Source organism: Rhincodon typus, chromosome 1 (assembly GCF_021869965.1).
Source record: "Rhincodon typus isolate 14 chromosome 1, sRhiTyp1.1, whole genome shotgun sequence".
In the NCBI taxonomy this organism is placed as follows: domain Eukaryota; kingdom Metazoa; phylum Chordata; class Chondrichthyes; order Orectolobiformes; family Rhincodontidae; genus Rhincodon; species Rhincodon typus.
Window position 1 is genome coordinate 79231235 of NC_063332.1, and position 27039 is coordinate 79258273.

Sequence of the window (27039 nt, forward strand, 5' to 3'; positions counted from 1 at the left end):
ACTCACGTGTAGGCCAGTTGGCAGCTTTCAACTCTAAAGGACCTCTATGAATTGCACCTGGTCTGGACTGAGTCCAATATCCTTGCCTATGCTGCTGGAGAGGTCTTACACTGATTTAATAGGAGGATAGGGCACAGGGTAGATGTAAAGTTGGAAGAAAGGTCCAAACAGATATAGAAGGAATGCTGGGATAGTCCAGTAGAGAAGACATGGGCAGGATAAGGCACATGGGAAATCTGGAAAGCTAAATTTCATCTATTTTAATGCAAGGAGTGTGACTATTTAGGTGGATGAACTTAGACCATTGATCAGCATGTGGGAATATGATATTGTTGCAATCACTAGACATGGTTGAAGGAAGGACAAGACTGGCAGCTCAACATTCCAGCATTTAGAAGATTCTGATGTGATGGGGGGATGTAAGAAAAGTGGGGGAATTGCTTTATTAATAAAGAAAACCATCACTACAGTATTGAGGAAGGATGTCCTAGAAGTGTCTTCAAATGAGGCAATCTAAGTAGAGATTAGAAATAAAAAAGGAGTGATTACTTTGCTTGGATTATACTACAGTGCGCCAATAGTCAGAAGGAGATGGAGGAGCAGATATGTAGGCAAATCACAATGGTGAGAGGGGAATAAGGTTATAGTTGTAGGGAATTTAAATACTGCTAACATTAACTGGGATTGCCTTTGTGTGAAAAGCTTAGACAGGGCGGGATTTTAAAGTACTGGGAGAGCTTTTTCTGCCAGTACTATTAGATGGGGCAATTCCAGACCTAATCCAGGGATTGAAGCCAGTCAAGTGGTTGAAATTTCAGTGGGCGAGCATTTTGGGGATAGTGACCGTAAATTTCAAAGTTATTACAGAAAGGAATAAGTTGTGTCTAAACTGGGGAAGGCCAATTTCAATGTCGTTAGACAGGATCTGGCTAACATAGACTAGGATCGGCTACTTGCAGATAAGTCTACATTTGGAAAGTGGGAATCTTTTAAAAGTAGTATAGTAAGAATTCAGGGCCATTGTGTTCCTGTAACCGTGAAGGGCAAGGGCAGCAAGTCCAGGTAACCCTAGATGTCAAGGAATATTGAGAGGTAGACCAAAAGGGAGGCTAGAAGAACACAGCAGGCCAGGCAGCATCTGGAGGAAAGGAGCAGTCAATGTTTTGGGTATTAAAAGGTAATACCTGAAACGTTGACTACTCCTTTCCTCCAGATGCTGCCTGGCTTGCTGTGTTCTATCAGCCTCCTGTTTGTTTACCTTGGATTCCAGCATCTGCAGATTTTTTGTCTCTAACCAAGGAATATTGAGAGTTTGATAAAGAAAAAGAAGGAAGCAAATGTCAGGTACAGCACATTAAAAACAGGGAAGCCCTTCAAAAGTATAGAGAATGTAGGGGTTTTCTTAAAAATGAAATTAAGAGGGTAAAAATGGACCACAAAATATCTTTGGTAGATGGGATCAAGGAAAACCCCAAGGCTTTTTATAAGTGGTATTAAGAGTAACGGGATTACCAGGGAAAAGAATGAGACCTGTTAGAGACCAATGGGGCAATCTGTGCATGGAGCCAGAAGGCATGGGCGAGGTCTTAGGTGAATATTTCTCATCTATATTCACAGAGGAGAAAGTCATTGTAGCTGGGGATTTCAGTTGGATGGTGAGTTTCATCAATCATACAGGTGCATAAACCCTCAGGAACAAAAACAGAAATTGCTGGGGAAGTTCAGAAGCTCTGGCAGCATCTGTGACCCCTCCTCTGAGGAAATTATTGGAAAAATTTTTGAGGAACAGAATTAATCAACACTGGAAAGGCAGGATTGATCAGGGATAGTCAACACAGATTTGTTAGAGTGGTATCATGTCTAACTAACTTATTTGAGTTTTTTAAAAAGGTGACTAAATACATTGAGGGTAGAGCAGTTGATGTGGTTAGGCCACAGGTAGAATATTATGTGCAGTTCTAGTCACCATACTATCAGAAGGACCTGATTGCACTGGAGAGGGTAAGAGGAGATTCACCAGGATGTTAGACAACAAGGTGTAGAGCTGGATGAACACAGCAGGCCAAGCAGCATCGTAGGAGCAGGAAGGCTGACGTTTTGGGCCTAGACCCTTCATCAGAAATGGGGGAGGGGAAGGGGTTTCTGAAATAAATAGGGAATGCCTCCTAACTAAACTGGAGATTATGACTTGGCATTTCCACTTCCAAGCTTGTGGTCTCACATGTCTAAGCTTCATCATTTGTAATTTAAATTCACTTTCTTTCTCATGCCTTTCTAGTTCCACTTTTTAAAGTTCAAGTGTTCTTTCGAATAATGTTCCCTTTTTCTCCCTTTTCTTTCTTTCCATGTTTTGTAATTTCAGTTCTTTAAAGTTGCAATTCTCTTTGAAAATCCATCTGCAAATTTGTCATTTCTCATTCCTTAACTGCAACTGCAAGGTTCATAGAATCATACAGCACAGAAAAAGGTCTTTTAGCAAATTGGATTTGTGCCAGTTATAAACAACCCCACCTGACCATTCTCAGACAATACAGTGTGGAGCTGGAGGAACACAGCAGGCCAGACGGCATTAGAGGAGGAGGAAAGTTGACGTTTCAGGTCGGGACCCAGGAAAGTTGACGTTTCAGGTCAGGACCCTACTTCAGATTTTCTGGCCTGCTGTGTTCCTCCAGCGCCATTCTGTGAAAAGTCTCAGTTATGAGGAGTGACTGGATAGGCTGGGTTTGATTTCCTTGAAGCAGAGGAGGCTGAGGGGGTATTTGATTGAGGTAGATTGTGAGAATCTCTTTCCCATGGCAAATGTGTCTAAGACTTGAAGGTATAATTTTAACATGAAGAGCAAGTAGTTTAGAGGAGATCTGAGAAAACATTTCTTCACCTGGAGGGTGGTAGAAATACGGAACATGCTACCTGAAAATGTGGTGAAGGCAAGTACTTACAACATATAAAAAGCATCTGGATGAGTACTTAAAATGCCAGGGCATTGTTGGTTATGGACCAAGTGCAAGTAAATGCGATTAGTTGTTGGTCAGCATTGACATGGTGGGCTGAAGGGCCTGCTTCTATGCTGTGTGACTGTTTAAACACTTTGACATTAGTGAACCACATGGGGTTTTCCAACAATAGTTTCATGGTCATCATAATGGTCTTATTTCCAGGTTCTATTGGATTGAAATTCCACCATCTGCCATGGCGGGATTCAAACCCAGGTCCTCAGAACATTACCCAGGTTTCTGGATTAATTGTCTCATGATAATACTTTTAGGCCATTGCCTCCCCTATACCGCCCATTAAACATACTAAAAATCAGTAAATAACAGTGCTTACTTGTGTCTACTTAAAGTATGTTTTGAGTTTACGAAACCACTGGATTATTGTAACCACTGGTTATAACTTCAAATGTTACTCATTCAGCAAAATATTGGTTTTTAAATAAAACAAAAATGGAAAATTTAGTTTGGTACCTTCAGTGATAACTTTGTACTGCATAAATGGAATTTTGTTTTAGTTTATCCAATAAGGTTGGCAATTTGTCAATAGTTTTGAGAGTGGAAAAATCTTCAGCATTTCATAATTGTAGTCATAAAGTTGGTTTAATGCTTCTTTCTGCCAGTGTTTTTATAAGTACTGGAATTAAGCCCTAGGTGAATTGAAACAATTTGAACAATTGATGTACTATAAGGCCCTATACTGGAGTTTTACTGATTTGAATTGACGAAGGTCCAATTGAATTGATTGTACTGAAATCATATAAATTAAAGGCAGCCTCACTGAACTTGTCAATCTGAGCTTGATACAACGGCTGTCTCCTTCTGGCAATAGAAATGTAAAAAAAAATCCAAATTTAACCTGGAGCTAGATGTTATATAGAACATAGATCTGCACAGCACAGGAATGGGCCCTTTGGCCCACAATGTTATTCTGAACATGATGTCAAATTAAACTAGTCCCTTCTGTCTGCCCTTGGTCCATATCTGTCCATTTCTTGCATATTCATGTGCTTATCTTAAAGTCCCTTAATGCCCCTATTGTATCTGGCAGCACATTCCAGATTCCTACCATACTCTGTGTAAAAAAATAATTTGCCATTCACATTTCCTTTTAACTTTCCCCCATCACCTTAAATACATGCTCCCTAGTTATAGATATTTCAACTCTTGGAAAAAAGATTTTGACTGTCAACCCTATCTATGCATCTCGTAATTTTATAAACTTCTTTCAAGTCTCCCCTCAGCATCCGCAACTCCAGAGAAAGCAACTCAAGTTTTTCTAGCCTCTCCTTATAGCTCATACTCTCTAATGCAGGCAGCATCATTGTAAACCTCTTCTGCACCCTCTCCAAAACCTCCACATCCTTCCTATAATGTGGTGACCAGATTGAATGCAGTACTTTAAGTGTGACCTAACTAATGTCTTATAAAGCTGCAACATGACATCCTGACTCTTGTACTCAGTTCCCCGACCAATAAAGGCAAGCATGCCATACACCTTCTTTACCAGCCTATCTACTTGCGTGGCCACTTTTAAAGAGCTATGGACTTGTACTCCACGTTAGCATGTATCAAAACATCTTGTGTAACTTAATTGCATTTATAGTTAATCAGAACAATTATGGACTGGAATAACTTCTCACAATTATTGAGAGTGAAGAGCCAACATATTCCCACAAAGGGAGAACCAACAAGTCCAGAAAAACTTGAATGTTGAGGAATGTACAAGATTTGGATAAGGGAAAGGAAAGGAACGATTGTGGTAGATACCAAGGCCTTAAGGCAGAAGTCTTAGAGAACTATAGAAAGAGTAGGGAGTTAATTTAAAAAAAATAGAAGAACAAAGAGAGGACATGAAAATATGGTGGTGGATAAAATAAAATATAATGTATATGTATATTAGAGGCAAAAGCGTAACAAGGGGAAGGGCAAGACCCATTGGGGAACAAAGTGCAATCTGTGTGGAATCAGAGACATGGTTAAGGTTTTAAATGAGTACATCTCTATTTGCTGTATAGAAGGATGATGTTAATGTAGAAATCAGGGAGGAGGACTGTGATCTCCTTGAACAAATTACAATTGAAAGTGAGGAGATATTGCCAGTTTAACAGGCTTGAAAATGGATAATCCCCTGGCCCAGATGAGATGTTTCCCAGGCTGCTCTGGGAGGCAACTGAGGAGAATGTGAGGGCTCTGACATTAATTTTCAAATCCTTTCTGGGCACAAGAGTACACTGTTTTGTATTTTAGATGTTAAACCTTTGGTTACAGACTCACAAGTCAGAGCAAAACTTACTTCATTTTACTTCATCCCTACTTCATTTTCTATCAGATCATTGATTGGGGTTGTTAACCTGGACCAATCAGGGATTCTTGGCAGACAGATATGAACAGGAGATTCAGGGGGTCTCCTGATTCTAAGGACTGGGTCTGAGCTGGCTGGTTAGAGCCATGTATTGTGCAGATGTAAATAAGGGGTGACTTGGTGACAGGGTATTGGCCTCTGTGCAGTTATTTCATATACTGAATGCCTAAATTTGATCTTCTCATAATCACTTTTGCTCTTAATGAAAACAATCTAATATTCACCAAGGGAACCTTTGTCTCTGGTTTCATCTGGTAATTCTCATCTGTACCCATTCCAAAAACTTGACATTCTCCTGAATGCATGGCACCCAGAAATGTTAAACAATACTCCACCCGAAGCTTAATTTATAGTTTGTAAAGAGCTAACATTACTTCCTTGTACTTGTATTCAATGCCACACTATAAAACCATGAATCACATGCTTTCTTTTAACTGCCTTATCAATTCACTTATAAAATCAAAGATTTGTGAGTATGCAGTTTCAGGTCCTTCTGCTCTTAAATCCCCGTCAGATGATTAGATTTAGGTTTATTGTGTACTGCCTGTCCACTTAGTTAATCCTAAAGTGAATTATTTCTCACACGTACACATATAAATTCTCTGTCCTTCTGCCACTATCTGTTTACAATTTACTACATTTGTAAGATAATTTCCTGTACAAACTCAAACTCCATAGACTGAATAAAACTCTTCAATTTCACATCATGAGCATATTATTAAGTTGCTCTACTTGTTATTATATGGCTGTTTTATGTTGTCTGCAATATGAATTTTACCGTTTTACTATGTTGGTGTTACCTATTGAATAGGTAACCTTGTTTGTGCCTTTACTTTTCATAGAAGTTCGGAAATCTATAAGTATTAGGCAATATGTATTCAGAATGCTTATTTGGGAAATTTAGCTTACTATATATTCATTTTGGACCTGTATTTTTTGAAATAATTTTTGTATTTTGAGGATGAATCAACAAAGTCAAGCAAAGCTGAGAACCCTGCTTTTGATGCTTTTGGATCTTAAAAACATGATTTTACACATTTATGCTTTTGCCATCAAACTTCCAAAATTGTCTTCAACCTAAAATGCAAAATTTGTAGATGGTATACCTTTGAAAAAAAAATTAGTATTTGAAGTGTTTGTTGTTCTTTCTTTCTTACAGGTACTTGCAACAATTTAAGTTACAGCCTGTGTGAAATACTGCCCTATAATCAGACTACTGTACCATACTATCTTTCAAACTACAGCAACACAGACATGGAAATGTTCATCCGCTTCTTCAGTCAGCTTAACCTCTTGCGCTGCTATCAACATATCATGCTCTTTGGTTGCAGCATTGCTCTTCCAGAATGTATAAACAGCACTGAGAGGTAGGTAAGCAGGAAAATCAATGGTTTTCAAATTGTGCAGAATGAGATGTATCCTGCTTGTGTTTATTGAAGATGTCTGTCAGCCAGATAATGACATTGTATAATACTATCCTACAAATACTGAATGCTTTGGAGGCATTTATAATAATAAATAAATGCTTTCAATGAAATAGTACAAGAATTTGAAATGAACACATTAATTATCTATATTTCAATATAACCTGATTTTCAAAATATCTCGGTATTTACTGACATATCACTTTAAGGAAATTGTCAAGTCCTGATAGATATGGTTTATGTTATGCAAACAAAAAGATTAATGCATGAAGTAAGGAAAGGACTATGTACATTGAACCATGACTTGAGCTGGCTATTAGGTTAATGCCCATATTATTTTATGAGGCTTCTGGCATAATGTAACCATTGGTAATTTCTGATATCTCCTTCACCCTTTGACCACGCACTCCTTCTTCACACAAGACTGACTATCATGTGAGAAATTGAATTTAAATTTAGTAGTGTTTTGGATTTTCAAAAAGGCACTCATTCATTTTACTATCTGACATTTTTCACCACCACCGACGCCCCCACCTCCCCCCAGCTGAAAAAGGTTTTTGTTTGGATTTGAATTTCCTGTTTGGAGTTTTATCCACATGATCAGATATTTGTAAAATCTTGTGTAAACACCATAAATACCATTTTAGTGTCTGCTCTTTGAATTGTAGTTCGATTGTTCTTTGAATCATAATGAATCCTATTCATTATGTCCACACCATAGACAAGGTGAAAGAGCCCAACAACAACCAGTTTTGCACGCTTCTTTTAAGTTCATCAAAACGCAATTACATTCCTCCTTAAGTTTCACTGGGTCTTTGTTCACAATATAATTTACTCGTGACACAACTTTTTAAAAAACTTAGTAATTCGGTCTATATTTTTATGGACCATTTGCATTGGAAAATCAGCATTTGACTGGAGCACTTCCTGGGTTTACAGCACTTCTCTCCTCCTATCCAGCTCCTCCAAAAAGGCGTCCAATGCATTCTTCAAAGAACCTTGAAGCCTGCTGTCTCCGATGTTGTCCAATTATTCAATCGTTTTTCAATGCCACAGTGGCTTGTGCAAACATTTTTTCACTTGCTGCAGCTAGAATGTACCTTCCCTTTTTAGCGATGCAAGCTGGCTTGAAATGATCCTAAACTGTCACGATCTTGGGAGCTCTTGGTTAAAGTGTGCAGTTACTCAACAGCATGTACAGCACTAGCTGAAGGCAGCAATCATGGCCATGGGCAAATATCATGACTTGCATCAAATTGAATGGGGGTGTTGGAGATCAGGATAATTGGTGGAAAGATTTATTTATCTTCATTTTTTTGGAATGATTCATAACTGACTTGAAGTTTTAACTATCTAGAATCCCCAATTGTAAGTTATCTAGGTTTTTATGAGCCTTAACCATCAAGTGAGTCCAAACACATCAGATTGCAAATTCAAAATGTTTATTGAACATCGAAAGGTAGAAGTGTAACAAGTTAAAATGTTAGACAATATTTCAAAGAACAGTAAAAAGAGGTAAAGCTTAAATTAGCAATGAAACAGACTTTTTATGATTCTTTCAAATAACCAGGCTGAAGTGTGTTGCCCTCTCCTCTCCCTAGCACGAGATAATAGGTTAACAAATGTCTACACAAACTTTCATTTTTAAACTCTTAACTCATACTTTCCTATCTCGAATTAGTATAACTGTCGACACTAATTGGTTAACTTAAATGTTTGTTTATTATGATTAGTTCCTGACACACATGAATCATTTCCAATACATTCTAACCAGGCTATTTTATTAATGTTTCAGTATTGGATAGTTGTATAATATTTCAATACTGCCCTATTCTTTGTTCATCAAAATGAACTGTACAAGATCCGTTATGAATTCTTCATTTTGCACCCCTTATCTCTGTCTTGGGGAAATACAACTTTCAAAAGTAAATTATACAAAATGTATATTTATGCTATGGGAAACAGTAAGTCTTTTTGTTACGTGTTATATGTCAGCTTTTATTAATTTATTATTGATTAATTATGGAATCATACAGTACAGAAGAGGCCCCTCGACTCTTTGGGTCTATACTGCCAAAGCTACACTAAATCTATGCTAGTCCGACTTTCTACCACCTGATCAGTAGCCTTGAAAGTTAAGACATTTCAAGTGCTGATCCAAATAATTTTTAACTTTACAGCCTTTTTCTGCCTCAATTACCCTCCCAGTCAGTGCATTCCAGACCCTCACCACCCTTGGCTAAGTTTTGCCAACCAACCAACCTTTTACCAGCCACTTTTGAATACGTTTCTTGTATCACATTGGGCTTAGACCTTAGCAATAGGCCATTATGTGGGATTGTATCAAATACTGTCCCAAAATTCTAGTTGATCAGACGTATGAAATCTGTAAATTATTCAAAGGAATCTAGTAACTTAGCTGAGCACAACAACCCATTTGTAAAACCAGACTGATTATCCTGGATTAGCTCATGACTCATAAAATTACTCCCTATTATCCCTATAATAGTTAAAAACAGTGGGAGTAAAGTTTGCAGGTCTTTAATTTGTTGGTTCATCCCATGCCCATTCTTTTGGAGGAGAGTTCATCCTATGGTCATTTATTTGGGAGCTGTTATTTCACAAAGCTCCGGATATGGCCTCAGTTCAGTGAACTCTGAAAAAAGAATCTACAAGGTGATTTTTGAATCTTCTGGGAAATTCCCTTCTATTATGACAAATAATTAAGATTCTGGTCTACACTAATAATCCTGTTAATCCAGAAATGAATGTTGGCATTATTGAAGCATACAAAGCAAATTCCTATCCTTATTATTTTAAAATTAATGTGTTCATGTGGCATTCCTTAAAACAGCAGAGAAATGAAATTGGCCCAAGTATATTACAACTTCTAATGACAGCAATTTCTATCTTATTGATTCAAACACTGAGTATTAAACTTTACTTTATGTCAAACAAAATCTTTGTCCTTTAATGAATATTTGTTACAATAATCAAATTGTAGAAAGTAATTATGATCGTGTGTGTGTGTGTGTGTGTGTGTGTGTGTGTGTGTGTGTGTGTTTACAAGATGCATTTTGGTTCAGGTGGGTACAGGAAGAACGCATAAACGTTTGCTGCACTCAAACGGCAAAGCAATGTATGATTAATCAACCAGGTTGGAGTTGACCATCAAGTTAATTGGGAGAAATAAGCAAAAATGTGGCAACGTCAGAGAAGGGCTCGTTTAAAAATGCCAACATTTTAAAATCTTAACTGTTTTAAAGAAGCACTTGAAAGAAGTGAAATTAATTAATATAAAGTACATTACACTATCCTTATGTCTGATATTGGGGGAAGAAATTGTAATAAGGAGAAAAATATTTGTAACACATTAATCATTGATTTTTTAACAAAATCAATATAAGAGACTTGGTGAAAATTGTCAAATCAGTTAAATATAACTATTTGAGCACCAGGATATCTATTAAGAAAATTATTTGAAATGGCATGTCATCCAAGATTTTAACATACATTTCTGGTCATGTCAATTCATAGAGAGCAGTAAAAGATCTTAGACTTGTCAAGGTTGGAGCAGTGTGAGGACCACATGCTGTTATAAGATTAATTCACATGTATGGTTTGTAAAATGGAACAGAATCTAAGTTAGCTTTTAGCTTTTACAATTTATTGCTATTACTATTGGGAGCCAGGAAGCTGCATGGCCACAGGCAGTTTGAGCTTATGCTTGTTTGTTATTTTGTAGTTTTAGAATATTTTTCTATATCATTAATGTTTTCATCAAATGCTTTTAAAGTAACTAAATTAAAGATCCAGTTATTTGTAAATCCTTAAGTAACAATTAAGTTTGTTATTAAAGCATTTTAAGTTCAATGTTCTGTGGTTTTCTCGGGACAAGATGTTGTATGGGCATGCCAGCTCATGATGAAGGTAATTGCCAAGATCCCATGCAATTGTAGAAAACTACAGGACCAGCTTGGTCTAATGGTGTAGAGGAAACCACTTCCTGTTCTAACTAGAAGAGTCTCTTGTAGTTAATATGGTATAGTTCATTACATATTAGCAAATAGTTACAGGTTGCATTAAATTGATAGACATTGTTACAGAGACTTTGAGGAGAACCAAATGTTAGGTGTCACTCCTTGGCTGTGCTGCCCACAAGTCCATATGACATCTTCATTGTGGGAGGTGCTTATGGCACTCCTCAGTTTAACTTTTTCTTAGACTTATATAAGCAATTTCCATCCAAGGATTTTTCCCACTATGAATACTAAATATTCAAGTATATAACTACAGTTACCACTACCCCATCTTCCCCTAAGTGCCTGAAATATATAAATTCAGAAATCTGGGGGTTCCAGTATTCTACCAGAATGTATTCTTTGAACTTGGTATTTTCCTGGATGGGAGAAAGTTGACATTTCTTCTCCTCTTGAATAGACTGTATTCTGTAGTGCCCTTGCATTACCAAGTTTCTCCTTGGATTTGTTCCAATTCATTAGTGGTGAGCCCTGAAGGGATAAGGTTCTTGTGGATCCTTTGTGCAATCCTTTTGGTAGTACAAACAATATACAATTTATGCTGGCCTGCAGCTCCATTTACAAGTCCCAATACCATTTCTGTTAGGATTCAGGACTCATAGCTGCTGTCCCTAAATGTGACAACAGTCTCATTCAAGAGCACCTATTGCAGTGTGTAGCTTACTGTGCCTGATAGGACTGCTCCTTATTATATATGTTTTGATAATTCTGGAGGTGTAAATGTGGAATCAAACCTCTTTAGGATGGGGAGCTGACTCTTCAACTTCATGCCCATCAGTAACTCTGATAGTGCCAGACCATAATGGACTGGAATAGATCTACAATCTAGCAGCGTTGTACAGATTTTGGTTTTGTTCTTCAAGAGCAGCTTAATGTCCCTGACTTCACACACATATTTCCCATTCAATTGTAGATATCTTGGTAGAAATCACAACCAAAGAAAGTGGTTGAAGCCAAAATATTGGGTTTTCAAGAAGGAGGTAGATACAGCTTTTATGGCTAAAGGGATCAAGGGATACAGATGGAAGGTGGGATTAGGGTATTGAAATTGATGATCACCCATGATCATATTGAATGGTAGAGCAGGTTTGAGGGGTTGAATGGTCTGGTTGAATGCTCCAATCTTCCACGTTTTTCTATGTCTGTGTACCTCATAATGCACGTAATATGTAACAGGCTTGTTCACAACACGCAACAAGTTTCTCCTGGCAGAGTATTGCTCTGAAGCCTGTGGCCAAAGCAAAAGCTAGTATAACGTTCGGAATGGTTGGATTATAGTGTTCCAATACATCATGGATTTTAATATGTCTTTGAAACACTGAAAAGCATTGTCTCAATCTGGTTTCAATGCTATCCGTGCATTTTCTTAAGTTATCTTAGGTGTTTTTTAGTAGTTGCCAAGTGAAGCAAAAGAAAAATTGCCGACTGGTTTACCAAACTCAAGGACCTTTTGGAGGCCTTCTTTGTGTAAACTCTCAAAGACTATATGTACTCTTAACTACACTTGTCAACAGTTTCCCCATGTATCATTCCCCATGTTATCTATTTGGCCTATGACTCCATAAAGACCTTGTTAAATATTGGACATAGTCCGTCAGAAAATCTCTGGTATTGATGCAATCCAAAATGGTAATTTGTTCAACAAGATCTCTGCAATAAAATTTATGAATGTAATAAACAATATTATTGCTCTTCCAATGGCACCTACCAGAATCACTTATTTGCATAGAGTTTTGTGAAGACTGGACTTTTGGATAATTAATTCAACTGTCATCAAACATAGGGGTGGATTTCTCTTGCTACTATCTTGTCAAGGTATGTACAGTCAACATGAATTTAAATTGTACTAGTAGGCTTGGATTCAGTAACCATGCATGAACATAGCTTGTTGTTCGTGCCACTTGGGAAATGAGGCCCATTCTTGCCACTTCTGTATATTGCTCCATCAAGTGATGCAGAATTTCCCCATGTGTATAGTGACTTAAAACAGAAAATTTCTTTGTAACACTGTATTTGGTATTTAGCTTCCTTAACTTTTTAAATAATTTAGGATATTCTTGTTCATAGGAGTCCCTCATCCTCTGCCGTTAAACTTCTCCCATCCTTTGAATAAGATTCGGGTCAAGACGCATCTTCCTATAGAAAACTGAGAATTGTTGATTGTGAAGTCGGAATAGATTTTATACTATTTGGCATTCTCTATTTAGACAGTTGCTTGTAATGTATCTTTAATAGAGTCATACAGTCGTACAGCATTGAAATAGAGCCTTCAGTCCAACCAGTCCATGCCGACTATAATCCCAAACTAAACTGGTCCCACCTGCCTGTGCTTGGCCCGTATCCCTCCAAACATTTCTTATTCATGTACTTATCTAAATGTCTTTTAAATGTTGTAACTGTACCCACATCCACCATTTCCTCTGGAAGTTTATTCTACACACAAACCACTCTGTTTTTAAAAAAAGGTTGCCCCCATGTCTTTTTTAAATCTTTCTCTTCTCACCCTAAAAATATGCCCCCAGTCTTGAAATGCCATCCCACTGGGAAAAGACATCTGCCATTCACCTTATCTATACCCCTCATGATTTTATAAACCTCTAAAAGGTCACCCCTCAACCTCCTGTGTTCCAGTGAAAAACGTTCCAGCATATCCAGCTTCTCCTTATAACTAAAACCCTCTATTACTGGCAACATCCTGGCAAATCTCCTCTGAAACCTCTCCAGCTTAAAAATATCCTTCCTATAACAGGACAACCAGAACTAAATATAGTACCCCAGAAGAGGCCTCACCAATGTCTTGTGCAATCTCAATATTATGTCCCAACTCCTATATTCGAAGTTCTGAGCAATGAAGACAAGTGTGCTAAGTGCCTTCTTAACAAACTTCAAAGAATTAAGTACCTGAATCCCTCGGTCTCTCTGTTCTACAACACCACTCAAGGCCCTACTTTTAATTGTATAATTCTCTCATTTGCTTTATCAAAATGCCTCAGAAGGCTGTGGAGGCCAGATCATTGAGTATATTTAAGACAGAGGTTCTTGATTGCCAAGAGGATCAAGGGTTACAGGGAGAAAGCAGGAGAATGTGTTTGAGAAACTTATCAACCATGATTGAATGGCGGAGCAGACTTCATGGGCTGAATGGTCTAATTTCTGCTCCTATGTCTTATGGTCTTATGTAATACCTCACATTTATCCAAATTAAACTCTTTCTGTCACTCCTTAACGCATTGACCCAATTGATCAAGATCTCTTTGTAATTTTAGATAACCTTCTTCACTGTCTACTATACCATCAACCTTGGTGTCATCCTCAAACTTACTAACCATGCCTTCTATATTCTTATCTAAATCATTTATGTAAATGACAAACGAAAGTGGACCCTGCACTGATCCTCGTGGAACACCACTGGTAACAGGCCTCCAGTCCGAAAAACAACTTCCCACCACAACTCTCTGTCTCCTGCCATAAAGCCAATTTTGTATCCAAGCTCATCCTGAATCTTATGTGAACTAACTTTGCTAATTAGTCTACCATATGGAATTTTGTCAAAGACTTTACTAAAGTCCAAGTAAACAATGACTACTCCTCTGCCCGCATTAATTTTCTTGGTTACTTCCTCAAAAAACTCAATCAAGTTTGTGAGACACGATTTCCCTCGCATAAAACCATGCTGACTATCTCTAATCATTACTTGCCGCTCCAAATGCATGTAAATCCTATCTTTCAGAATCACCGCCAACAACTTACCCACTACTGCAGTCAGATACACAGGTTTATAGTTCCTAGGCGTCTTCTTGGATCCCTTCTTAAAAAAAGACACAACATTAGCCACTCTCCAGTCACTCAGCCCCTTACCTGTAGTTATAGATGATACAAATATTTCTGCAAGGGGCCCTACAATTTCCTCCCCAACTTCCCACAATGTCCTGGGATACAGTAGATCAGATCCCAGACATTTATTCACTTTTATGTTTTCTAAGACCTCTAGCACCTCCTCTTCTGTGATGTGAACTGTTTTCAAAACATCAATATTTATTTTACTGAGTTCTCTAGCCTTCGTTTTTTTCTCCAGAGTAAAATCTGCTGCGAAATATTCATTTAATATCTCTCCCATCTCCTGAGATTCAACACAAAGATGACTTCTATGAACTATAAGGGACCCTACTCTCTCTGTAGTTGCGGTTTTTCCCTTAATGTACTTTTAGAATCTCTTTGGATTATCCTTAATCTTACCTGCCAAGGCTATCTCATATTCCCTCATTAACTTCCTGATCTCCCTCCTAAGAATGCCCTACACTCGTTATACTGCTCAAGAGATTCATTTGATCCCAGTTGTCTATATCAAATATGACTCTCTTTTATTCTTGACAATGACCTCAATATTTTTATCGATTATTTCCCAATCTTACCAGCCTTACCTTTCACTCCAGTAGGAACATAATGACTCTGAGGTCTCAATGTCACAATTTTGAAAGCCTCCCACTCATCTCCCATCCATTTAACTGCGAATAGTCTACTCTAATCAACTTTTGAACGTTCTTGTCTTACACCATTAAAATTTGCCTTACTCCAATTAGAAGATTTAATCTTAAGATTAAGTTAAAGTAATTTAATGTTATGCCTCCTAGATCATGCAGTTGCACTATTGTCAGCTGTATATAGTATTTTCTTGATCTTGGACCACTATCTGAAATAGTCACATTCACACTCACCCTGGTGCCTAACTTGGAATGAATGAGATGACCATTGACCTAAATATCAGCTTGCCAAAATATATGGTCTTAATCACCCATTTCCCCTAGGAACATTTCATGTTTTTCTTCTGATGTAGAGTGTTCTACCATATAGCCTCTTTGTGTGGGTAACTAGTTGATTTCTTGCTTTTCTGAACTTGTGTCTAACATATGGATATTTTGTGGATGTGACCTACTATAAGGCATAGGAGGAGAAGTAGACTACTCACATGAAGCAGAGATAGTAGGAACTGCAGATGCTGGAAAATCTGAGACAACATGGTGTAGAGCTGGATGAACACAGCAAGCCAAGCAGCATCAGAGGAGCAGGAAGGCTGATGTTTTGGGCCTAGACCCTTCATCAGAAAATGGGATGAAAGGCCTAGACCCTTTTTCTGATGAAGGGTCTAGGCCCGAAATTTCAGCCTTCCTGCTCCTATGATGCTGCTTGGCCTGCTGTGTTCATCCAGCTCTACACCTTGTTTACTCACATGAAGCATTCACTTTTCTATCGTGGCACAATTCCTGCAACAATTCTGTCTCTTGTAAACTTATTTTTCTGATCAACCTACTCAGAAATGCTATTACACACCTCTAGAACATGTTGGACTTAAACATGGCCTTCTGGTCGAGGGCTAGGGACACTACCGTTACACCACACTTGAAGTCATGATAAGCATTTCCCCCCTCTAATCTGCAGAAATCATTCATAAAATCATCTATATATTCCCCTAGTCAGTGAACCCTTTGATTTACATATTGCTCATTCAGGAATTTTATTAATTCTAAGGCTAAAGTAGTTAAAAAGCTATCAGTATTACTTCAAAAGTATCTGTTGCTTTTTCTTAATCCCCTGACAACCTACAATGTCATTAGTTATACTCCCAATTGTGTATAACAGTGCATTTGTTTTTTCAGTTTCTGAGTTATTGCCTAACCTCAGGAATAGTTTTATCTAAGGTGTCTAAATGTATGTTCTATTTGCCCCATTGCTGAAATTAAGTCTTTCTGGCAATGTTATACCTGATGCTTTGCCTTTCTGAAGTGATCTTGCTTACTTAAAAGACAATAGTAGTTTTGTTGCTTTTTGCTATTGTGCTGGTGGATTTGTAAGCATGCCCTCTCGTAATAGCTGATGATGACAGAGCTTGCTACGGAGACTTTGAGGAAAATCAGGTACTAGGGCACACTCGTCCAGCATTAACTCTTTCTGACCCATATAAAGAAAGAATAGTGCTAAAAATGCACACATGAATAATTGAATAAAAGGATAAGAAACTTTGGCAGCAACTGAGAGAAAGGGAAACAGTTTTTTTTAAATTCATTATGGGATGTGGGTATCACTGGTTAGGCCAGCATTTATTCCCATCCCTAATTGATCAGAAGGCAGTTAACAGTCAACTATACTGCTGTGGGCCTGGAGTCACATGCAGGCCCAATCAGTTAAGGATGGCAGTTTCCTTCCCCAAAGGGCATAAGTGAACTAGATGGGTTTTTCTGACCATCAATAATGGTTTCACAGTCATCATTAGACTCTTAAAACCAGATTTCTTTTATTGATTTCAAATTCAACTAGCTGCTATAGCAGGATTCAAACTCAGGTCCCCAGAATAATACCTGGGTCTCTGGATTAACAGTCCAGTAATTAATATCACAAGATCATTACCTCCCTCTGATTTTTGAGTCTGATATGGTGGTTTTATGTTGTTGAAAAATGCAAAGAAGCAACAAGTGCAGTACTTTTCATATTTTTTCCAAAGCAAAACGTGAAGGGAGTACTAATGTCAGTACAGAAGTGATATGGTTATAGAATAAGTGTAAATGGTAGGTGTTTATAGCAGCAAATAGGTAGCTCTGCTGCGAGCAAAACACAACAGGGCTGGTGGGAGGAGGCGTTACCAAAATAAAGGACAAAATTCATGGTCAATGGTTTTTGAGCTCAATGTTGTCCTGAACTCCCTAAGTCAGGCTTTGCTTAAAGACTGCAAATGGCCGAGAACAGAAATGTTAGCATGACAGAAAGAAGACGTGCTTTTTGAAAAACAGTCATGTCATGGGCAGGAGAGGCATACAGGTGAATTCTTTTATTTTTCTTATTTTCTGTCCAAAAGCAGAGGTGCTTTGTTTTTCAGTTTTTTTCTTATTCTTTTCCTTTTTTGTAATTGGCTATTGTGTGATTCTCTCAAACCCATTGTTTGTGGAGTCCAACTCTAAATGACACAACAAACTCTCAGACACAAAAATGGACACAGATACATGCGCAGACAGAGACATGGGGATTCGTGGAAACATGGGGGGGCACGCGGTGGTGCGGGGTGGGTGAGGACACGGACATACAAGAAAAGAAGGGGTTTAACTTAATGATAAGGTATTTTTTTAAAAAATTAAATATACAAAAATTACTTTGCATGATTTTTGTCTGAATCCATAGAGTAACTGTCCAGTGAAGGTGCTTTTCCATAGGAACTGAGATTCAAGTGGTGGCAGTTGCTGAAGTTGCAAAATTTTTTTTAAAGCTGAAACCTCAGCCAGATGTTGGTCTGCAGGTTTTTTCCACTTTTCAAGTGAATATGAGTTTTCTTCCAGAACAAAATTTTTTGAAGGAGATTTAGACTAAAGCACGTTTGCTAAGTCTGGAGTTGAGTTGTAGTATCACTAGTTAGATCCTGAGTAGACTGATGATAATAGAGACAAGATTTTTACCAGACCGAAGCAGTTTCAATTGGACAGGACATAGTTTGTTCAGTTTCCTTTTGACAGTGGCTTTACTGGCTTGCTTCAGCACTCATAAGGACTTTATTTCTGTTGAACTACACATGTACGTTGCCTAGAAATTCACAGCTATGCCTCTTTGCAGCATACTTTAGCATAGTGGAAATTCAGTCGCAAACAAATTCTCCAGCATGATATCTCTATAGCACACCAAGACCAGGGGTTGCAGTTAGCTTTTGACCTCATTTCACATGTGTTCCCGAAACGATAACAAATAAACATGTCTTTCTCCAAGACCTTTCCTTCAACTCCTATCATGTCTGTGGTCTGGCATATAATCCACAGGTAATCACACTTCAGATTTTTGAATGGCAGTTCTCCTTTTGAATTCTTGCTGACTGAAAATTTAATTGACGCTTATCAAGTCCGACATTGCGCGTTTTTCTCTCAGGTCTCAGAATAATTTGCACAGGGATTTTAGACTGAATTTATATCCACAGCCATCTTTTGGCCTTCCTCAAACACTTCTACCAACTCCAATCAGACCCCACCACCCAGAACATCTTCTACTCCCTGCCCCTCTCTGCCTTCCACAAGGACTATTCTCTTCACCACTCCTTAGTTCGCACCACACTCCCCACCAACCACTCCAACGCCCCCCCCCGGTACATTCCCCTGTAACCGTAAAAGATGCAACACCTGCCCACACACCATCTCCCTCACCTCCATCCAGGGCTGTAAAAAGTCCTTCCCTGCAAGACAGAGCTTCACCTACATCTCCTCCAACCTAGTCTATTGCATATGGTGCTCCTGATGCAATCTTCTCTACATCAGTGAGACCAAATGTAGACAAGGTGACAGTTTCACTAGACATCTTCACCTGGCAAATAACAGCCAACTTAACCTCCTGGTCTCTACCCATTTCAACTCCCCCTCCAACAAGTCGCAGTGACTCACAATGCCAATTTGAACAACAACAACTTATCTTCGGCCTGGGCACCCTACAGCCCAGAGGGCTCAACACTGAGTTCCCCAATTTCAAATAAACTTTCCAGCCATCACCCAGCTCCCCTTCCAGCTGCCAACCAGATTCATCCCTCCTGTCGACCAACCAGGTTGTACCTGCTACCAGTGTCCACCTATCACCACCATTCTGCCCCCCCGCCCCTGTCGCTGCCCCTGCCCCCACCCTCTTTATCTGCAGCTCCCCCTACCCCTACATCTAGTTATGAAGAAGGGTAATAACCAAAATGTTGATTGCTCCTTTCCTCCAGATGCTGCCTGGCCTGCTGTGTTTTTCCAACCTCTTATTTGTCTATTTTGTCCTGTATGTCGTTCTTTTAAGCAACATATTTTATACTTAAAAGTTCAATATATCTAAGAAATTCAAAGATATGGTCCATTTTCATAGCAAGATGTAATATGAGTGTAGAATGTACTTTTATGAAAATAAAGGCATTTGAAAAATAATCTAACATTGGACTGTAGTTAATCAACAGTAGGGGCAATCCTTCCTGACCCAGAACAGGCCACAGGTTACCCAAAAAGAGATTTGAATAGTATCAGAGTCTAACCAAATCATAAACTAATACTGACTATGAATAGTAATAAAAATTGAAGAAAAGTGCTGTTATTTATTTCACCTGGACTTATTCAATAAGCATGTATGGAATCTTTTTATTAAATTTTGAACATGCCAATTTCAATCAATGTGGGTATCGCAAGAGACATGGCTGCAAGGAGATCAGGGCTGGAAACAAAATATCCAAGGATACACGTCTTATCAAAAGGATGGGCAGAGGGGGGCGTAATGTCTTGTTAGTAAGACATTAAATTGACATCACGAGCTCATATGGAGCTGGAAGGTGTAGAATCTGTGTGGTTAGAGTTAAAGAATCGCAAAGGAGAAAAGACCCTGATGGGAATTTTGTATAGGCCTCTTAGCAGTAGTCAGGATGTGGGGAAGAAAATGAATCAGGAGACAGAAAAGGTGTGTAAGAAAAACATTATTACAATAATCATTGGGAACTTCAATAGGGGAAAATCAGGTCTGTAACAGGTCTCAAGAAAAGTAATTTGTGGAATGTCTACGAGATGGTTGTTTTTGGAGCAGTTTTTGGTAGAGCTCACTAGGGAACAGGCAATTACAGATTTGTGGTGTGTAATAAAGCAGGCTTGATGTTGGAGTTTAAGGTGAAGGAACCCCTAGGGGACAATGACCATAATACGATAAAATTCACGCTGCGGTTTGAAAGGGAGAAGTTGGAATCCAATGTAATGGTACTACAATTGAGTAAAAGAAACTACAAAGACACAAAGGAGGAGCTGGCCAGAGTTGATTGGAAAGGAGCCAAGCAGGGAAGATAGGAGAGCAGCAATGGCAAGAGTTTCTGCAGGTACTTTGGGTGGCACGTCAGAAAACTATCCCAAGGAAGAAGACACTTATCCCAGGGAAGAAGAAACTAATTGAGGGAAGGATGAGGTAACCATGGCTGACAAAGGAAGTTAGGACAATATAAAAGCAAAAGAAAAGGAAAACAGTGTGGTGAAGATTAGTGGGGAGCCAGAGGATTAGGAAGTCTTTAAAAGCTAGCAGAGGTAACTAAAAAAGCAGTAAGGGCGGAAGAAGATGAAATATGGGACTAACCCAGCCAGTAAAATAAAAGATGATTACCAGAGACTTTTTAGATGTGTAAAATGTAAGAGGTAGGCAAGAATGGACATTGGACCTCAGGAAAATGAGGCTAGGGAAGTAGTAATGGGGAACAAAGAAATGGTGGAGGAACTGAATAGGCAATTTGTATCAGTCTTCACAGTGGAAGATACCAGTAACATACCAGAACTTCAAGAGAGTGAGGGGCCAGAAGGAGAAGGTGCTGGGAAAACTGAAAGATCTGAAGGTGGAAAAATCACCTGGATTTAATGGACTACACCCCAGAATTCTGAAGGACATAGCTGAGGAGATTATGGAGGCATTGGTGGTATGATCTTTCAGGAATAGAGTCAGGGAGGGTCCCGGAGGACTGGAAAATGTCTAAGAAGGGAGGGAGACAGAAGAAGGTAAGCCTGACCTTGGTCATCAGTTCGATTTTACAGTCCATGATTAAGCATGAAATTGTGGAATACTTGGAAGTGCATGATAAAATGGCAGAGTCAGCATGATTTCATCAAGGAAAATTGTCAAAGAAAATTTTGTCTTACTTGCTCGCTACCTCCTCAAAGGAGAGCAAGTAGACATGATCTATTTGGATTTCCAGAAGACCTTTGACAAGGTGCCACAAAGGAGGCTGCTAAATAAAATAAGAACCCATGGTGTTAGGGGCAAGGTATTGGCATGGTTAAAGAATTGGCTGACTGGCAGAAGGCAGAGAGTGGGGATAAAGGGGTCTTTCTCAGGATGTCAGCTGGTGACTATTGGAGTTTTGCAGGGGTCAGTGTTGAGTCTACAACTATTCACGTAATATATTAATGATTTGGAGAAAGGAATTGATGGTATTTTTGTTAAGTTTGCAGATGACATAAAGATGGAGGTACAGGGGGTGCTATGGAAGTGGGGAGGCTGCAGAAGGACTTGGACAGGCTAGGTGAGCGGCAAATAAATGACAGATGGAATACACTGTAGGAAAGTGTGATGTTGTGCACTTTGGTAGGAAGGATAGAGGCATAGACTATTTTCTAAGTGAGGAAAGCTTCAGAAATTTGAAGCACAAAGGGGCTTGGGAGTCCTAGTTCAGGATTTTCTTAAGGTAAACATGTAGGTTCAAATGGCATTTAGGAAGGCAAATGCAATGTTAGCATTCATTTGAAGACAGCTGGAATACAAAAGCAGAGATGTACTGCCACAGCTGTATGAGGCTCTGGTCAGACCGCCTTTGGAATATTTTGAGCAGTTTTGGGCACCATATCTAAGGAAGGATTTACTGGTAATGGACGTGTCCAGTGGAGATTGACAAGAATGATCCCGATGATGAAGAGCTTGTCATATGAGGAGCAGTTGAGAACTCAGGGTCTATACTTGATGGAGTTTAGAAGGATGGGGGTGGGGTCTGATTAAAACTTACAGAACACTGAGAGACCTGGATAGAGTGGAGCTGGAGAAGATGTTTCCACTAGTAGCAGAGACAAGGACCTGAAGCCAAAGCCTCTGAGTGATGGGACAACCCTTTAGAACTGAGATGAGGGGGAATTCCTTCAGCCAGAAGGTGGTGAATCTGTGGAACTCATTACTATTGAGGGCTGTGGATGCCAAGTCGTTGAATGTACTTGATTGGTAAAGGGATCGAGGGTTACAGGGAGATAGCAGGAGAATGAGGTTGAGAAATATATCAGCCATGATCAAATGGCAGAGCAATTTTGATAGACTGAATGGCCTAATTCTGCTGCTATATCTTATAGCCTTATGGTTTTTGTCTAGAAAATATAGTCCTTAAATAATTAAGGCCAATTATTAATACAAATCCATCTGTAATTTAGATTTCTGATTTTAAGCTTCAATTAAAAGCATTGCTTACTTCATCAGTTTCACTGTTTTTTAAAAATCCTGCTTGATGATTCATCAAGCAGTTGACTGGCAGAATATAGCAGACAGGTTTGCATGGTATAGGTCAGAAGTCCAGGGTAAAATCATCTAAGATCAGTGAAGCGCTGGTGGTTGAGAAACAGGGGAGGCTATTGAAAACAATGAAGATCGTCACTTGAAGGTTCTCACATTTTCTCATCAAAGTCCTGCATGAAAGCATTATTTGGCTAACTGTGATAGACAACATAATGTCTTAACACCTGAGTAAAAGAATAAATGGCATAAATTGAGTGCAAGTATTTCATGAATATTCACAATGTTTATTTTGATAAATAGACCAGGAATATTGGATTTTGAATAAACACATGGAATGAGTTTATAATCTGCAGCAAAATCAACAGGTTGGGGGAGGGGAAGAGTTCAATTTCATTCCCACTTTGGACAGAACTTTTAATTATTGACTGTAGAATATATTTTAAACACTAGAAGAAGGAAATATCTGCTGGTTGATAAATGTGTTAATAGGACTTTAATGGCCAGCATCGTTGGTGTAATTTCTGAACATCCTGGTGTTGCTGAGAGACCTGTCAGTTCTCATAGATCTCCATGTAGGAGAAAATCTTCTTCTTTTAGATGCATCATACACCTCTTTGCGTGGAGGGTCTGCAGAAAGTCCACTGAAAAGATGCAATTTCTTAAGAAACATACAGTCATACTCAGTGGGGCACAATTTTTCAGAAACTGTTTGCATTGATTTTAAAAGTCAGTAATTCATTTATTTGTGGATGAGAGTGGGAGCTGCCAGACAGGCAATGTCACTGACCATGACACCATGGTAGAAGATGCCATTCAAATCGAGGGAGCGAAAAAGCATCTAACTCCCTATGCTAACTATGGAGAACCTCCTCCTTTGTCCTGCCTATACCATTGGTACATACATAAATGACGGTGGTTGGATCTTCCCCTTCCCATTCCGGGTTCCTCCTCAGCCCTAAGCAGATGTCCCTCACTCTGGCATCGAGCAGGCAAAACAGATGTCTGGGCTGATACCTTTTGCTTCAGAGAACGGTGTCAATCCCTGATTATACTGTGCTATATGATAAATTTAGCTGATCATGTTAGATTTATTTCAAGTATATTTCACAATAATATTATGGGATTACTCTGAGCTATGGGGACATGGCTACAGGATAGTTGGGATTGGTAACTAAATATATCAAGTTGTAAAGTTTACAGGATGGACAGGGAAAATGGCAGAGGGGGTGATGTATCCTCATGGATTAGAAATAAAATTACTTCAATAATGAGGGAAGATATATGAGAGGAACGCATTCAGTTGAGACTATATAAGTGGAACTGAGGAACAGTAAAGGATGTAATACCATAATAGGTAAGGTGGGCAGACCCTCAGTGGTAGTTCTGAAGTGCTAGATTATATGAGTGCAGAAATGAGGCAAAAGTGTGCAAAGGTATAGGAGTAGTAATGGGGGATTTTAACTTCAACAGATTGGAAGAGGCAGACAAATGCCTGTCAGAAAGGTAGTTAATTTCTGGAGAGTGTTTGGGAGAGTTTCCTACAGCAATATGTCTCCTTTTCGATGCATCTTACAGCTCTTGCATCGAGGGTCTGCAGAAGTCCACAGAAAAGATGTAATTTGTTAAGAAACATATTGTCAAACTCAGTGGGACATGAAGTTTCAGAAACTGTTTGCATCGATTTTAAATGTCAGCAATTCATTTATTTGTGGATGAGAATGGGAGCGACAAGGGACATACAATGCTGGATGTGGTAATAAGTATTGAGCCAGATTTAATTTGTCACCTAACTGTGTGTGAAGATATATCAAATAGTAATCATAACATGGTAGAGTTCAATGTAACATTTGAAAATGAAAAGCATGAATCAGCTACTGGAGTTTTAGATTTAGGTAAGGCTGACTTCAATGATAAGAGACCAAGACTATCGACAGTAAACTGACATTTAACACTGTACAAAACCAATTTATACCTGTGAGAGAGAAAAGCTCCACTTCACAGAAAAATACAGCCATAGACAATTAAAGAGGTAAGGGATAGCATGATACTAAATGTAAGATCTTACAAAAATGCAAAAAAGAAAACACAGATCTTGGAAAGATACAAAGACCAGCAAAAGGCCACAAAGCAGCTTATAATAGCTACTGAAAGGGATCATGAAAGTAAAAATTACTAGGGACATCAAAATCAATAAGAAGAAATTTTATAGTCACATAAAAGCAAAGTAGGTGGTCAGGAGCAATGTATGCCAACTTAAAGTGGAGTGGGATATTGTCAATGACCGTGGGGAAATGACAGACATGTTAAATAATTAGTTTGCCTCAGTTTTTACAGTAGAAAAGGAGGATAGCTTGCCAGAAATCCTGACGAAATTAACAGTGGATCAGGAGCAGAGACTGAATAAAATTAACGTAAGTAAAACATGAGGTAATGAGGAAATTAATGGAATTAAAGAGTGACAAGAACTGCGGATGCTGTAAATCAAAAACAAAATCAGAAATTTCTGAAAGGGCTCAGCAGGTCTGGTAGCATCTGTGGAGAGAAATCAGAGTTAATGTTTTGGGCTGAGTGACCCTTCCTCAGAACTGGTCTGTTCTGAGGAAGTTAACTAAGTTAACAAAGGTAGAAGCCCACAGAATTGAGGGCAAATAACTGACAAGGCTGGGAAACTGGTTGAGTGTCAGGTGACAGAAAGTAGGGATAATGGATAGGTACTTAAATTAGCAGGATGTGACTAGTGGTGCCCCACAAGCATCTATGTTAGGGCCTCAGTTATTCACATTATGTGTTGATGATTTGGATAGTATGACATAGAAAGTCATATATCCAAATTTGCTGATGGCACAAAGTTAAGTAGCATTGTAGACAGCGAATGAGCACTTCTGTGGCAGATGAATTTCAATGTGCATAAGTGTGAGGTTAATCATTTTGATTGGAAGAAGGATAGATCATAGTACTCTCTAGATGGTACGAAGTTAAATACAGTGAATGTCCAAAGAGACTTCAGGGTTCAGGTGCATAGATCTTTAAAATGTCACAAACAGAAACAGAAAATAATCAGGATTGCCAATGGAATGTTGGTCTTGATAGATAGAAACATGTAGAGAAACCATTCCAGGAATACTCTGGCTACAATTGGATAATTGTCATTGGAACATAAGAACAGGAGTAGGCTATTCAGTTCCTCGATCCTATTCCATTTCAGTGAGATCATGGCTGATATGTGGCCTAACTCCTTTACACCTGGCTTTGGCCCATATCCTTTAATACCTTTGCTGATAAAATTCTCTTTCTCATCGAAAATTAACGACTGATCCAGCATCCACTCCCATTTGTGGAAGAGAGTTACAAACATCTACCACCCCTTGCGTGTAAAAGTATTTCCTAGCATCTCTCCTGAATAGTTCAGCTCTAATGCTCAGTCTGTGCCACCTAGTGCCAGTGAAAATGGTTTATCTTTATCTACCCCGTCTTTTCCTGTTAGGATTCAGAAGATATGCTGCAGTTACACAAAATCATGGTTATACCTCACTTGGAATACTGTGTGCAGATCTTGGCACCACACATTTAGAAGGCGATATTGACGTTGGTGGGAGTACAATGTATGTTTACAAGAATGATACCTGGACTTCAGGGTTAAGTTACGAGGAGAGATTATACAAATTAGACCCATTTTCTCTGAAATTTAGAAGGTTAAGGGGTGAACTGATCAAAGACTTGAGGATATTAGAAGGAAAAGGCGTTCATATAAGGTTGCAGAGTTTTTTTCACAACAGAAGTTTATAACACAAAAGACAAAATAAAAAAAGCTTATTCTGAAACAGGAAACAGTTTTTTTTAAAGTCTTGAAACACCCAGCAAAGCAAAGTTGCTTTGATCCTGCAAAGATTGGTGATAATAAATATTACTCAAGTCAAAACTCTGTCCCTACTTTTGTTCTTTTACTTTCTTCTCCTTCCATCTTTCTTTTATTTATTTTAACCTAGTTATTATTTTGTGTTATTACAAATGGAAATCTCTGTACCCATTTTCCATCTAACTGAATCAGGTGAGAAAATATGATTCAAATAGAGGGCTAGGGGCCATAACTGTTGTCATGAAATCACCTGCATCTTTTTGATATGAAACTTCATTTAGCAGCACAACTATGAATTTCCTTGACAACAAAGTGCAGAGCTGGATGAACACAGCAGGCCAAGCAGCATCATAGGAGCAGA

At 38.7% G+C, this 27039-nt stretch overlaps 1 protein-coding gene across 7 annotated transcripts in view; it reads left to right on the top strand.

The window, feature by feature from the left end:
• corin (corin, serine peptidase) overlaps window positions 1–27039 on the top strand; it is a 331902-nt gene that overhangs the window by 162569 nt on the left and 142294 nt on the right. For all 7 annotated transcript variants that reach the window (XM_048597970.1, XM_048597932.1, XM_048597938.1 and 4 more), the window contains exon 4: window positions 6515–6722. In XM_048597970.1, coding sequence (XP_048453927.1) covers window positions 6515–6722 — 208 coding nt within the window. The remainder of the gene's footprint in view (window positions 1–6514; window positions 6723–27039) is intronic.